At 37.8% G+C, this 13,516-nt stretch overlaps 1 protein-coding gene across 5 annotated transcripts in view; it reads left to right on the top strand.

Moving 5' to 3' along the window:
• Positions 1–13,516, top strand: part of ZC3H12C (zinc finger CCCH-type containing 12C) — a 70,438-nt gene that overhangs the window by 41,651 nt on the left and 15,271 nt on the right. For all 5 annotated transcript variants that reach the window (XM_089915520.1, XM_022561557.3, XM_022561559.3 and 2 more), the window contains one exon: positions 10,998–11,137. In XM_089915520.1, the coding sequence (XP_089771646.1) occupies positions 10,998–11,137 (140 nt within the window). The remainder of the gene's footprint in view (positions 1–10,997; positions 11,138–13,516) is intronic.

The raw sequence follows: 13,516 nt of genomic DNA on the forward strand, positions 1-13,516 counted from the left end.
CCTAAGTATATACTTCTACCTGTCATCATTAATGAATTTTCGTAGACCAATGGTCAATAAACTTTCCTGTTATCTCAAATATGCTTATTTAAACCCTAACCTAGGAAATAGCAACATTAGTAATCCTATTACATAATGAATAAAGTTAATTATAAATCACCTAACTAGTGATTGTAAGAAATGGGAAAAGTCACCCAATTATAATAGGAAAAAAGTGATTCGAGTTTTACGTTTCCTACCTGTCTTAATATTGAAGACATTATTACATCTACTTAACAGGTATGTTCTGTTCAGCATCTTTAGACTAATGACCCACTTGGAGCTAGATTAGCTAGATGTGCTTCCTATTATTGATTTTGGCTTCAAATTATGGACCTTATAAGGTGAGGACATCTTTCTACTTTCCTTTTTCCTTATCCTTTCCCATTCTCAAAATTCTCTTGGCCACACTGCTCTTGTGTCTGTACCAACTGGAGGGTAATAATGAACTTTCATGTGAAGACTCCGACTGTAATTTTGGTGTTGAAATTTTCATTGTCCTAAATCAGTAATTTTCAGACTTTTATTTTCCTTTGAAGCAGTACAATCCTGCAAATCTTAAAAGGAAGCCCAGTATTTAAAACAAACAAAAACATAGTATCGTTTGAATTGGAGGGTATAAGTGGGGGCTGTGTTTCCCAGTTAAAAATTCCCTTCATTGTTCCCTAGAGGGCCTCTGGGATTTCTGTTTGGAACACAACTTGATAGACCTGATTAAATTATCTGTAAGAAGGGAGTTTATCTGTAACAAGGGATTTAGTTTTCTGGGTATATTGCATCCTGACCACTAGGTTTAGGTTCAAAGTGATCTTGGTGTAGTGGGAAAGAGATCAGAGATTAAAAGTTCAGTAGCTGTAAGAGTGACAAAATAGACATAAATCACTCGTTATGAGCCTTCAATATAAAAGAAAAAGTTCTAGATGCCCATGAGTCAGCACATGGAATTATAGATTCTTAAATACGATATGAAATTTAATTAGACTACAATAATAGGAAGGAAAATATTCTCTTATTTCCATATTGAAGATGATATCCAGCTGTACTCCTGTTTCCTTGCTTAAGGGAAATGGGATAGATGTAGGAGAGTTTCTTCTTAACAATCATTAAACGTTGCTAATGCATTAGTATTTGAAAGAGTTCTTTAAAATTAAAATCTATTTTCATGTATACGACATGGGTTATGTACAGTCAGGCCTAAAAATTGAAAAACTAAGTCATCAAGTATTTGAAGAGCACCTAGGTGTATTAATAATTTAGTGTTCGATAAATACCTATTATTATTATATTAATATAATATAATTATATAAGCTAACTATATCTAGGCTTAAAGGACTTTGGTACTAAAGATTCAAATACGGTTTTCTAGTTTAAAATTATACATTTGGGCTTCCCTGGTGGCGCAGTGGTTGAGAGTCCGCCTGCCGTTGCAGGAGACGCGGTTTCATGCCGGAGTCCGGGAGGATCCCACATGCCGCGGAGCGGCTGGGCCCGTGAGCCATGGCCGCTGAGCCTGCGTGTCCGGAGCCTGTGCTTCGCAACGGGAGAGGCTGCAACAGTGAGAGGCACGCGTACCGCAAAAAAAAAATTTAAGAAAGTATACATTTTACTCATACTGTTCACTCTAGGCACTTCACTGACAAATTTGTATCCTTATCATTATATGCAGTTCGATATAATGACCCATTAAAGTCACAGAAGTTTTATAATCATACTTGAATCTTCCAGTGAAGGGTGTAGCAAACTTGTAGGTCAAGTTTTTGATTTAAATAAAAGATGATATATCAAAGGTTATAAAAAAGCAATGGATTGTTTTTTTGAGTCCCCTGATACCTTGATCTCTTTCTGTTTTTTTTAAAAAAACTAAAACTGTTTAGTGATCTCCACATATCAAACACATTGATCTAAAAAATCACAGTTTACCATCAGTAGTGAGATTAAAGCTATTAAAGATTTACTGGTTTCATTTTCATTCCAAAGCAAGCTCTTTTCCATTTTCTAAAAATTAGGACCAAAGGGACATGAGAAAGTGAAGGCACTAATATTTGTTGAAGTCTTCTATGTGCCAGGCACTCTGCTCAGTGGATGTTACCTTGTTCAGTTCTCACAACCCTGTAATGTAGGTGGGATTATCTCCATTTTAAATATGAGAAGATTGAGGCTGAAAATAAGTAACTTGCCAAGGTCACACAGAAATGTACTAAAGAAAATACTTAAACTCATGTCTAGTTCCAGACACTGTTATTTTCACTGTGTTGGCCTACTCATGAAAAGCCATCTCTATTTAGTAGTAATGCTAGTAGTAGTATTAATAGTACTAATACTGTCATAATAATTAGTAGTGCTAATTTACTATTAGTAGTACTAAACATGCCAGTCTAGGTATGATTGTTACAATTAGATTTTAGATGAGCTATGGAAAAACTTTTTAAGAATGGCTTTCCTTTGATCATATAAGGGATAGACTTATTACATAAATATAAGAAAATAAAAATCAGCTATGATTTCCAAGGTTCTTTGCAAGCATTATAAGTAATATGTTAATTCAAAGCAAATACTCAAAGTTGAGCAAAATCAAATTTGAGGAAATAAAAGATAATTGACAAAAGACTCATTTCTCTTTTTTTTTTTTCAATGCCATGAAAAGAATTAAAAAGAAGTAGTCCCCTTTAATAGATGCCTTCATTCCCTTGTTAGATTTCTCCATGTTTTTCAATTTGCTCCTGTCTACCACAGGAATATAACAGTTATAATTCTAAAATAACCCTTTCTATCCTGTGGTTAACCTAGTTAATGATATGTGTGTATATAACTTAACAAAGTATATAATACATGAAATTATGTTTCCTAGACACAGCAAATGGAATGGTTTGCCCATTATCCCTCTCTTCTAGGTCCTGTATTGAGGCAAGCTACATTAAAGTGTGTGGTTCCCTGAATTTTTCTCTGCATTACAAAATACACCTTTGTAAATCCGTTAACCATCACAGGTGACTAATTTGATGGCACATAATAAGCAAGTGTACTTCAGTTCTCTAGTGGGAAGTATATATGATGTTTTTATAAGATTTAGCAAATATCATATTAGTTTGAGTGCTTATGGAATTGCCCTTCTGTTGAAGACAGAAAAGTAGAACTGAGGGGTTTTCAAATTTGTTGCAGTAGTATATATGAAGAGATTAAAGATAATCCCATTAGATACAAGACAAAGTGAATTTACAGAATAATAAAGTTATGATAGTGAAAATCTTATGAAGAATATGTTTGTCAAGACAATTTGTGTTCATTTTAGCTCCCCTTAGTTTCCAATTTCTGGTTCACTAGAAGGTGCATATGTCTGAAACTCCGAGTGGGAGTCCCTGCATAAAAGAAATGGGGCTTCAGTTACCCCAGTCCAGACCTTAGTAGCCCTTTTCACAGCTTGCAAATTAATTTCATCTTATTGTCTGGAATAAGCTCTGCAATGAATTACAGAAATCTGTTTGGGAAGTTGCAATGACTAATAAATCAGCAATTAGTTTTGCACGTGGCACATTAGTTGTGGGATATTAGAAAACCTCTCATTCAAAATGTGGCCCATAGCATGGCAGACCCCTAGCACATATTTACTCTCAGTATAGATAAGCACATATTCACTAACTCAGGTGGCTTGTCTCCCAGGAGCTTCAAAAATCCTCTACCTGGAGTCCAGAATATGATAGCCTTTAGTTTATACAGGAGATCTCTTTCCAACAGATGAACAGCATTAAGGGACAAGAGAGGCATGTTCCTCCAACAGAGGACCTATTTGCTCAGGAATCTCAGAGGAGAAAGAACAGGTAGAAGGTTGTCCAGAGATACCCACAACTTATATGTTTTTCTGGATGTAGGTGAAACAAGAGAGGTCAGTAGAAATTGCAGAATACATGCATGGTTCCAGTATCTACAAGAAAGGACAAGAAAATATTAAGGCAGGAAAAGGAAACATATAAGACTTTTCCATTCCCAGCTCTGAAGCTCCTCTATTAAGTCAGTTTTGCTCATTAGTTTGCACCATTTGCTAATTGTTTCCTGTCTGATTTCAAGCGGAGAGGGGGTGTCTCCTGATGGAGATGGTAAAGTTTTATAGGTAGCATCCCTTGTATCTTTCTCAGTCTCTAGCTATCTTCTTACAATAGTAACGTACTGACTTTTCATTGGCAACATCCTATCTTCTTACAATAGTAAGGCACTGACTTTTCATCGGCAAGTCCTATCTTATTTGTTGGTAGCCCCAGAAAAGTATTTGCTCCCTGTGTGAATAAGTAGGCAGGTAACACTGCAATCTTGAGTTTCTTTTTGGCTTCACCTTTCTCCATTTTTTTCCCCCAAACTGGATTACTGTTGCCAATACCTGAGAAACTGTCTATTTTTTGACATACAGATACCTTTTCTCTTACTTGTGCTTGCAACAAGGCTACCACAGAAGTGGAGAGGATTAAGAGTCTATTCTGATCCACCCCATTCATTTAGAAAATGCCTTGGTGAACCACTGATGGAAATCACTGGGGGACTCATGCAGGAGCAGCACTGCAGCTTCTCTCAGGCCACCTTTTGCAGAAAGACTGCAAAGTCTGCCATCAGCAGTGCCTCGCAATGGGTGTCCTAGGTTTGAGGAGCAGCCAGAGTTGTTGCGGAAGGTACCTGAAGCCATGACTCTCCATTTGCCCCATCACACCTGTTCCCTTAGTCAAGCAGACTCATCTAAGGCAACATTCCAAGTTACAGTCAGTGTCCATCCTCACACACAGGGCTGCAAACTGAAAACATGCTGTAGAAAACCTTGGCACATTTTTGCAGATCTTTCCAGGGCACTGGAAAATAACTCTTAAGATGGATATCAGCTAGGGGAAAGGGATGTGGTACCCTTACCACATCTGATCCACCCAGCAGTACTGGATAACTTCTGAAGGGTATTTGAATCCCTGTAGCTCCAAAGGGAGAAGGCTGATTTTCTCTACACTGAGATGAAAACTAAGTTGGTTTGTATGGCACTATAGTTTCAGGCTCATTTTGCAATTTAAAAGCCTGACTCCTTTTGTTTCCCCTTCCCTCCAAGTTATCAGGGAAACCATTTGCCAGCCTGATGCCTTAATTCTAAGACAGTTTCTTATCCAGATTTTCAGACTCCTTGCTCCTTCCTCTTAATCATTTCTGCTTCCCTAGCTATGTTTTGCATGTTGAGTGTAGGGGGAGTCTTGGAGGTGGAGTCCATACCAGAATATTCAAAATAAGGCTGGCAATTCTCCCTCTTCCAAAGGGAAGTTATCCCGGGATCCTGAAGTCCCTGGGAACCATCTGTCCAAGAAGGCATCATCTCCTCTTTCTAGGTCCCAGATAAGGCAAAGAAGGTGAAGGGGGGTAGAAGGAGCAGTAGCAGAGAAGTGTTGAGAACCTGGAGAAACAAAAAGGTGCTTTCAGTTTCTTAATCTCTTCCTTCAGTTTTTTTAATTCATTCTTACTGGCTATCCAGTTCATTCTTTCATTTATTTCCTGAGATCCAGAGATACCAATAATCCTTTTATTTTAACTAGGGTTTTTCTAAAAATCTATGTAAATATACCAATTTGTCTACTTTAAATGAGCCTTCCTCTGGCCATTGCAAAGCAGGATTTTTATAAACATGCCTATTCAAAACATGACAGAGTAAAGTAAGCCCTTTAAGAAAGAGACCTTCTGGCAGGCTTCTTATATTTTCTACATTAAAGCCAGTGTTGAATCACACACAACCTTCAAGCCTCTATTACCCATTTTGCTCAGCAGGAACTCAGAATTAGCAGTGAGAGTTTGGCATTTTCCCTGGGAAACCAAACCCACTGAGCCAAAGTAGTCAAAGGAACACTTTTTAGCAAACATCCAGGGTCTCCAACCTAATCAATGGTGGCTACAAACCCTCTAACAAATTCACCAGCAGGACTCACTTGAGGTATACCATCCTTATTGCCAAATTGTTGAAATACGAAAGAAATTGAGGCCCACAGGAACATGCCAATTCATAAATATAGAACTAGCTGTTTTTACTACTGAGGAAAAAAACCCTAAATGCACGCAGATACAGCCTGTAAGATGGCTACAGAACTATAATGAATTTTCTTCTCTATTTGTGGAATTAGAGCTACAGTTTGTAAACATCATCCTACTCTTTTAGTAAACACTCAACAGACAGTTAATTTGCACCAGTAGCTACATTGTGCTCACTCTGACACCCTGTTTTTCATATTTTTTTTTAATCAGGCTTACTCTTTTTATAATTCTTTATCAGAGCCTCCTACCCTTGCCCCTTATATAGTAACCAGCACATATGATTAGTCACATCCTTCAACACGCCTCATAAGGTTAGGTCAAGTTCAGTCTCCCCCAGCCTCTCCCAGTCTGTAAGTCCCACCTGCAGTTTGGAGCTACCTGGTAGTTGTCTGCTCAGGCTTTCACTGTTACTAGGGATGATTCTGGGCCTTGGCAGCTAGCAGGGACTTCCATGCCAGCAGCAGCCATTCCAGGGATTTCCTAGCTGGCATTCATTTGTTTGGCCTAATCAGGAGAGGATTGGCTAGGGAAGTATTGGACATGCAGGGACCAAACCTACACATCCCCACTTGCCTGCTTCTTTCTGTCCCACCCATAGAGAAGACATTAGCCTGCCCCCATGTGAGATCTGAGGCTGGGCCAACTGCTGATTGCTTTAAATCTGATTTCAAGTTACTATGGGGTTTTACTCTACCTGGATGTGGAATTACTATGTTTGAGAGAAAACACGCCTTCACCTTTATAAAGTATTGCCAAATTGCTCTCCTAAATAGTCATACCATTTATACTCCCACCTGTAATGTATGAGTTCCTACTTTCACACATCCTTGGCAACATCTGGTGTTTGCAGACTTTTATTTTTTCCAGTATGATGGGTGTGAAGTGGTGTCTCACTTTAGCTTAATTTGCATTTCTTCACTGTTGAGCATCTTTTCATGTTTGTTGGTCATTTGGGTTTCCTCTCTTGAGGATTCACTGTTCATATCTATTGCCTTAAAAAAAAAAATGGTTACCCTTCTCAATGTATAGGAGTACTTTATGTATCACGAGTACTAGTCTTTATCAGTCCTATGTATTGAAAATACCTTCTTCCAGGCTATGGCATTTTTATGGAGTCTTCTTCATAAAGAAGTTTTATGTGCTCAAATGTATCATTCTTTTCCTTGATAGTATGTGATTGTGTCTTCTTTTAGAAGAATCTCCCTATCTTGACATGAATGTCTCCTTTAATTTCTTCTAAAAAGTTTTACAGTATTTTCATTTTTAAATCTTTGATCTATATACAATTTATTTTTATGTATGGTATGAGGTAAAAATACAATTTTATTTTTTCCACATAAATAATTAATTGCCCTAGTACCATTTGTTAAATGATCCATCTTTTCTTTATCTGTAATGACACTTTATGATTTATACACACGTGTGTGTATGTGTGAGAGAGAGATCTTAGGCTCACTTGTCTGTTATACTTTTTCTGTTTTATTATTTTTGCCAGTAAAACACCAATTGGATTTCTGTAGTTTTATGCACAAGTATTGATAGCTAGTGGGGAAGTTCCTCCTCTTTTGTTCTTCAGAATTGCTTAACTATCCTTGGCCTTTTATTTTTCCATACTAATTTTAGGATCAGCTTCTCAAGTTCCATAAAAAAAACACTTTCAGGATTTTTATTGGGATTTCAGTGCACTTATAGATTAATTTGAGAATTGCCATCTTCATACATTGAGTCTTACCATCCATGAAACTGGTATATTGTTCCTTTCATTTAGGTTTTCTCTTACTCCCTTTAAAACAGGTTTTCAATTTTCATTTTCTCTATAAGGCTCTTGGGATATCTTTTCTTCTTTAGATCTGTTTCGTTTTTGTAACTATTAAAAATGGCGTCATTTTTCAAATTAAAATTTTCTTTTTTTGCAGTATGCGGGCCTCTCACTGTTGTGGCCTCTCCCGTTGCGGAGCACAGGCTCCGGACGCGCAGGCTTAGCAGCCATGGCTCAGGGTCCCAGCCGCTCCGCGACATGTGGGATCTTCCCGGACCGGGCCACGATCCCGTGTCACCTGCATTGGCAGGCGGACTCTCAACCACCGCGCCACCAGGGAAGCCCTAAAATTAAAATTTTAAATTGGTTTACTGGTGTATAGCAACCCTAATCTTTAATAACGTATTGTCAAAGAACATTGTATGATAGATTCTTGATGTCTGTTGAAATCTGTTCTGTGGCCTAGTGCACAGCCAATGTGTTCTTGTTCCATGTGTTCTTGAAAAGGTTTTCTCTTTAATTTTGTACAGGGTTTTGTATATGTTCATTAGGTCACCTGTAATCGATTATTCACTTGTCTGTATTCTTACTAAATGTTTTCTGCTTCACCTGTCAATTAGTATGATTGTGGATTTGTTTATTTCTTCTTGTCATCCCGTGATCTTTTGCCTTACACTGAGTTCACAATTATTATAGCTTCCTTGTGAATTGTTCCCTTTTTACTATTATGTAATAACTTTTTACCCCTGGTAATGTTTCTGCCTTAAAATATATTTTTTTCTGATATTCATAGAATTTTCTGTTGGTTTATGGTATGAGTAAGGCAGCAGTTAAGGATGTGTTTAGCTGCAAATAACAGAAAACTTCACTACAGTTTTTTAAACAAATGTCGGGGAGGTATTTTTTCTCAAATAACAAAATCAGAGATTGATGTGGGTCCATCAACAGTTGATATGGTTCTATTTGCCATTCACAGTGTGGTGCCTCTCATCCTCTTGCTCGCGTTCTCCCTAGGAGGTTTTGTGGGAAGGGGGTGTGGGGCTGTGGGCAGAGGGGAAGAGCAGATAATCGGAACGACCTGTTGTCAGTGTCGCACATGGTATAATACCTGGGTTAGCATCTGTAGAATCTTAGTCCCATGTTTGTAAGTGGTTTGCTGTTTTCGCACAGTTTATGAAAGTTATTTAGTTAGAAAGATGGAATCTTCTCTTTCTACAGTAAAATGTGATGGTTGTCTTTACCAAGTGAAGTCACCTGGAAGAAAATGCTTATGCAGTCCTCTCTTTAGAGCCAGAAGCAGTTAAATTCTTAAGTCTCAGTAAACCAAATGTCATACTGACTAGCAAAGCATAATTTAGATCTCAAAGCATTAATGCAAAATAAAAATATACTTGGGTCTTAGCAAGTTGAGTTTTGTATTTAGGAATAATTAGTATATATATTCTCACGAGAGAATGCCATCATTTTTTAATTTTTTATAAATTTATTTATTTTATTTATTTATTTTTGGCTGTGATGGGTCTTTGTTGCTGTGCGCAGGCTTTCTGTAGTCGTGGAGAGTGGGGGCCACTCTTCACTGTGGTGTGCAGGTCTCTCATTGGGTGGCTTCTCTTGTGGAGCACGGGCTCTAGGGCTCTCGGGCTTCAGTAGTTGTGGCACGCAGGCTCAGTAGATGTGGCTCGCAGGCTCTAGAGCATAGGCTCAGTAGTTGTGGCGCATGGGCTTAGTTGCTCCGCAGCATGTGGGATCTTCCCGAACCAGGGCTCGAACCCATGTCGCCTACATTGGCAGGCGGATTCTTAACCACTGCGCCACCAGGGAAGCCCCAGCTATCATTTTTTATATTTCTTCAGAAGACTGCTTAAATTTCAGTATTTTCCATGAAACCTAGCATCACTCTGTGTCATTTGCTGGGGCATTGTTGAGGCCATCAGGTATCCCTTCTTTCCAAGAAAATGTGCCTCAAACTCCCCCTTCCCTTATCCCTTTCTCTGAGACTTTCAGTGCATCTGATTTCATCTCTAATGTTGTCCCAGACCATTAGGACAGGTCTGTGGAACATAAACAGTTTCTGAGGTTTGCATTTATAGCCTTCAATACCTATAAAGCAAGTTGGTCCATTTCTGTTTTGTCCTTCAAACATGAGTAGTCATATTTAGATAGTTTTAGTGCTTCCCAGGGGACCACTAGAACAGTATATTAATATACCTAATGTTTGATTTATGCTAAAAGATAACAGAGCATTTACTTACCTTATTCCATTCAGTGCACCTTAGCCCAAGAACAAAGAATATCTGTCTCCATTATAGATAAGAATGGAGCCTTCAGTGCTCAAACTGTAAAAAAATGTACTTATTGCATTCAAAGCAGGAGACTGTTTCTTTTAAAACATTAGAATAGTGTTACTTTGAATTATTAAGTTAAAGTACACAAGCAGAGCCTGGTGCTAGATAAATATTTATTGAATGACTACACTTTTAGTTGGGCATTTTCTTTTAGGCACTAAAACTGCTAATCCAATTTTGAATGCCCTTTTGTCATCATTAATCCTTGTGCAACACAATATTGTTAAACAGAAACCAGGTGTCTTTTCACTGAAGGACGGAAAGTGTTTCTTGTATGAGATTAAGCATTGAGTTTTTCACTTTAGTGCATGTGTGTATGTTGTTTTACATTGGTCACCTGATAAATTTTGTGCATTGCTTAATCACTGGATTGAAATATACACATAGGAACTCTTGAAAAGGAAGAGTTTTTAGAAACTCTTAAGTATTCCATTCCACTGTTTTTACAGATTTTTTTCTATGTGACTTCTTTTTTACATTTGACTGAATTACTCTCATTGTGGCTGAGGCCCGTTTTTCCCTCTCCTATCAAAACGAGCTTGTATCTTTCTAACTAGTTAACCTTTACAACCTCACATTTGAAAACTCAGTTTTCTTTATTCTTCACACAGTAATCATCCCAGTTTTCTTTTTGTTCTTCACAGATTTTTCACTCCTCGGTTATCTTAATGTTTCTCTGAACCCTAAAACTCTATCTTAAATTTGAATTTCTTATTAATATTTTAATTATGTTATCACATCTGTTTACAAATTTGAATTAATGGAGTCAAATTTAGGTTTTGTTGTGTTTTAAGTGTTCTAAAATAATCTTTTAGCCATGGAAACAAAGAAGTCTTTTCCTGCCGAGGAATAAAATTAGCAGTGGATTGGTTTTTGGAAAGAGGCCACAAGGATGTTACCGTCTTTGTCCCTGCTTGGAGGAAAGAGCAATCCCGACCTGACGCACTCATCACAGGTGAGCCCGCAAGCTTCCGTGTGTACCTGAGCCAGTGTCTTGCTGAATAATCTGTGTGTCTGCTTCTGTTTACTAAGTTTGTGTGACTGCCACATTCACTTGGGTGGGACATTAAAGTTATTTTCGAGTTTAAAAACTATTCGGTTATGTTAACTAAACAGTAATTCTTGCTACATAAGCCAGTTCTTTTTTTTTCATTTGGAAACTTTTTACTTCAAATTTTGTAAAAATTCTGACTTTTAGAGACATGCTAGGAGTCAAGAGGCCTAGATTCAAATTCCAACTGTGCTAGGTACTGTCCATGGCACTTTGAGCAGCACATTGACCCTCTTTGGACCCCAGTTTTCTCATCTGCTGTATGAAATTAGGTGGTAATCAAATTCTAGTGACTGCAGATCAATAAAGACCTGTGAGATCCTGGGAGCATGCTGTCTGGTGTCAAGTAGAGGAAATGACTCGATCCCAATAAAGTATCAGTATTTTGCATTATCTTGTAATTTTTAAATGTATGAGTTTCAGGCAGAGGTGTCCCCTGTAACTGTTAATTATTGCTGCCCAACATTTTGCTCAAGTCAGTGATTCTCAACTGGCACCCAACCCTTCCTGCCCCTCTCTTCCCCAACATTAACAAAACTGAGGAACCTGTGTGAAGAAAACAACAGCACTTGTCAAATCAATGCAATCCCTATCAAATTGCCAACGGCATTTTTCATAGAACTAGAAGAAAACATTTTACAATTTGTATGGAAACACAAAAGACCCAGAATAACAAAAGCAATCTCGAGAAAAAAAAAACAGAGCTGGAGGAATCAGGCTCCCTGACTTCAGACTATACTACAAAGCTACAGTAATCAAGACAATATGGTACTGGAACAAGAACAGAAATATAGATCAGTGGAATAGGATAGAAAGCCCAGAGATTAAACCCATGCACCTATGGTTACCTCATCTATGACAAAGGAAGAGAGAATATACAATGGAGCAAAGACAGCCTCTTCAATAAGTGGTCCTGAGAAAGCTGGACAGCTACATGTAAAAGAATGAAATTAGAACACTCCCTAACACCATACACAAAAATAAACTCAAAATGGGTTAAAGACCTAAATGTAAGGCCAGACACTATAAACCTCTTAGAGGAAAACATAGGCAGAACACTCTTTGACATAAATCGCAGCAAGATCTTTTTTGACCCACCTCCAACAGTAATGAGAGTAAAAACAAAAATAAACAAATGGGACCTAATTAAACTTAAATGCTTTTGCACAGCGAAGGAAACCATAAACAAGACAAAAAGACAACCCTCAGAATGGGAGAAAATATTTTCAAACAAAGCAACTGACAAAGCATTAATCTCCAAAATATACAAACAGCTGATACAGCTCAATATCAAAAAAGCAAACAACCCGATCAAAAACTGGACAGAAGACCTAAATAGACATTTCTCCAAAGAAGACATACAGATGGCCAGCAAACACATGAAAAGATGCTCAACATTACTAATTATTAGAGAAATGCAAATCAAAACTACAATGAGATATCACCTCACACCGGTCAGAATGGCCATCATCACAAAATCTACAAACAATAAATGCTGGAGAGGGTGTGGAGAAAAGGGAACCCTCTTGCAGTGTTGGTGGAAGTGTAAATTGATGCAGCCACTATGGAGAACAGTATGGAGGTTCCTTAGAAAACTAAAAATAGAGCTACCATATGACCCAGCGATCCCACTACTGGGCATATACCCTGAGAAGACCATAATTCAAAGAGAGACATGTACCACAGTGTTCATTGCAGCACTACTTACAATAGCCAGGACATAGAAGCAACCTAAATGTTCATCAACAGAGGAATGGATAAAGATGTAGTACATATATACAATGGAATATTACTCAGCCACAAAAAGGAACGAATTTGGATCATTTGTAGAGGTGGGGATGGACCTAGAGACTGTTATACAGAGTGAAGTAAGCCAGAAAGAGAAAAGCAAATATATATTAACGCATATATGTGGAACAACCTAAATGTTCATCAACAGAGGAATGGATAAAGATGTAGTACATATATACAATGGAATATTACTCAGCCATAAAATGGAACGAAATTGGATCATTTGTAGAGGCGGGGATGGACCTAGAGACTGTTATACAGAGTGAAGTAAGTCAGAAAGAGAAAAGCAAATATATATTAACGCATATATGTGGAATCTGAGACCAATGGTATAGACGATCTTATTTACAAAGCAGAAATAGAGACACAGACATAGAGAACAAACATATGGATACCAAGGGGGAAGTGGGGGGGGGTGGGATGAATTAGGAGATTGGGATTGACATATATACACTATGATACTATGTATAAAATAGATAACTAATGAGAACC

Source organism: Delphinapterus leucas, chromosome 7 (assembly GCF_059928025.1).
Source record: "Delphinapterus leucas isolate spDelLeu-1000000601 "Yukka" chromosome 7, BTC_Dleu_Yukka2, whole genome shotgun sequence".
Classification (NCBI taxonomy): Eukaryota; Metazoa; Chordata; class Mammalia; order Artiodactyla; family Monodontidae; genus Delphinapterus; species Delphinapterus leucas.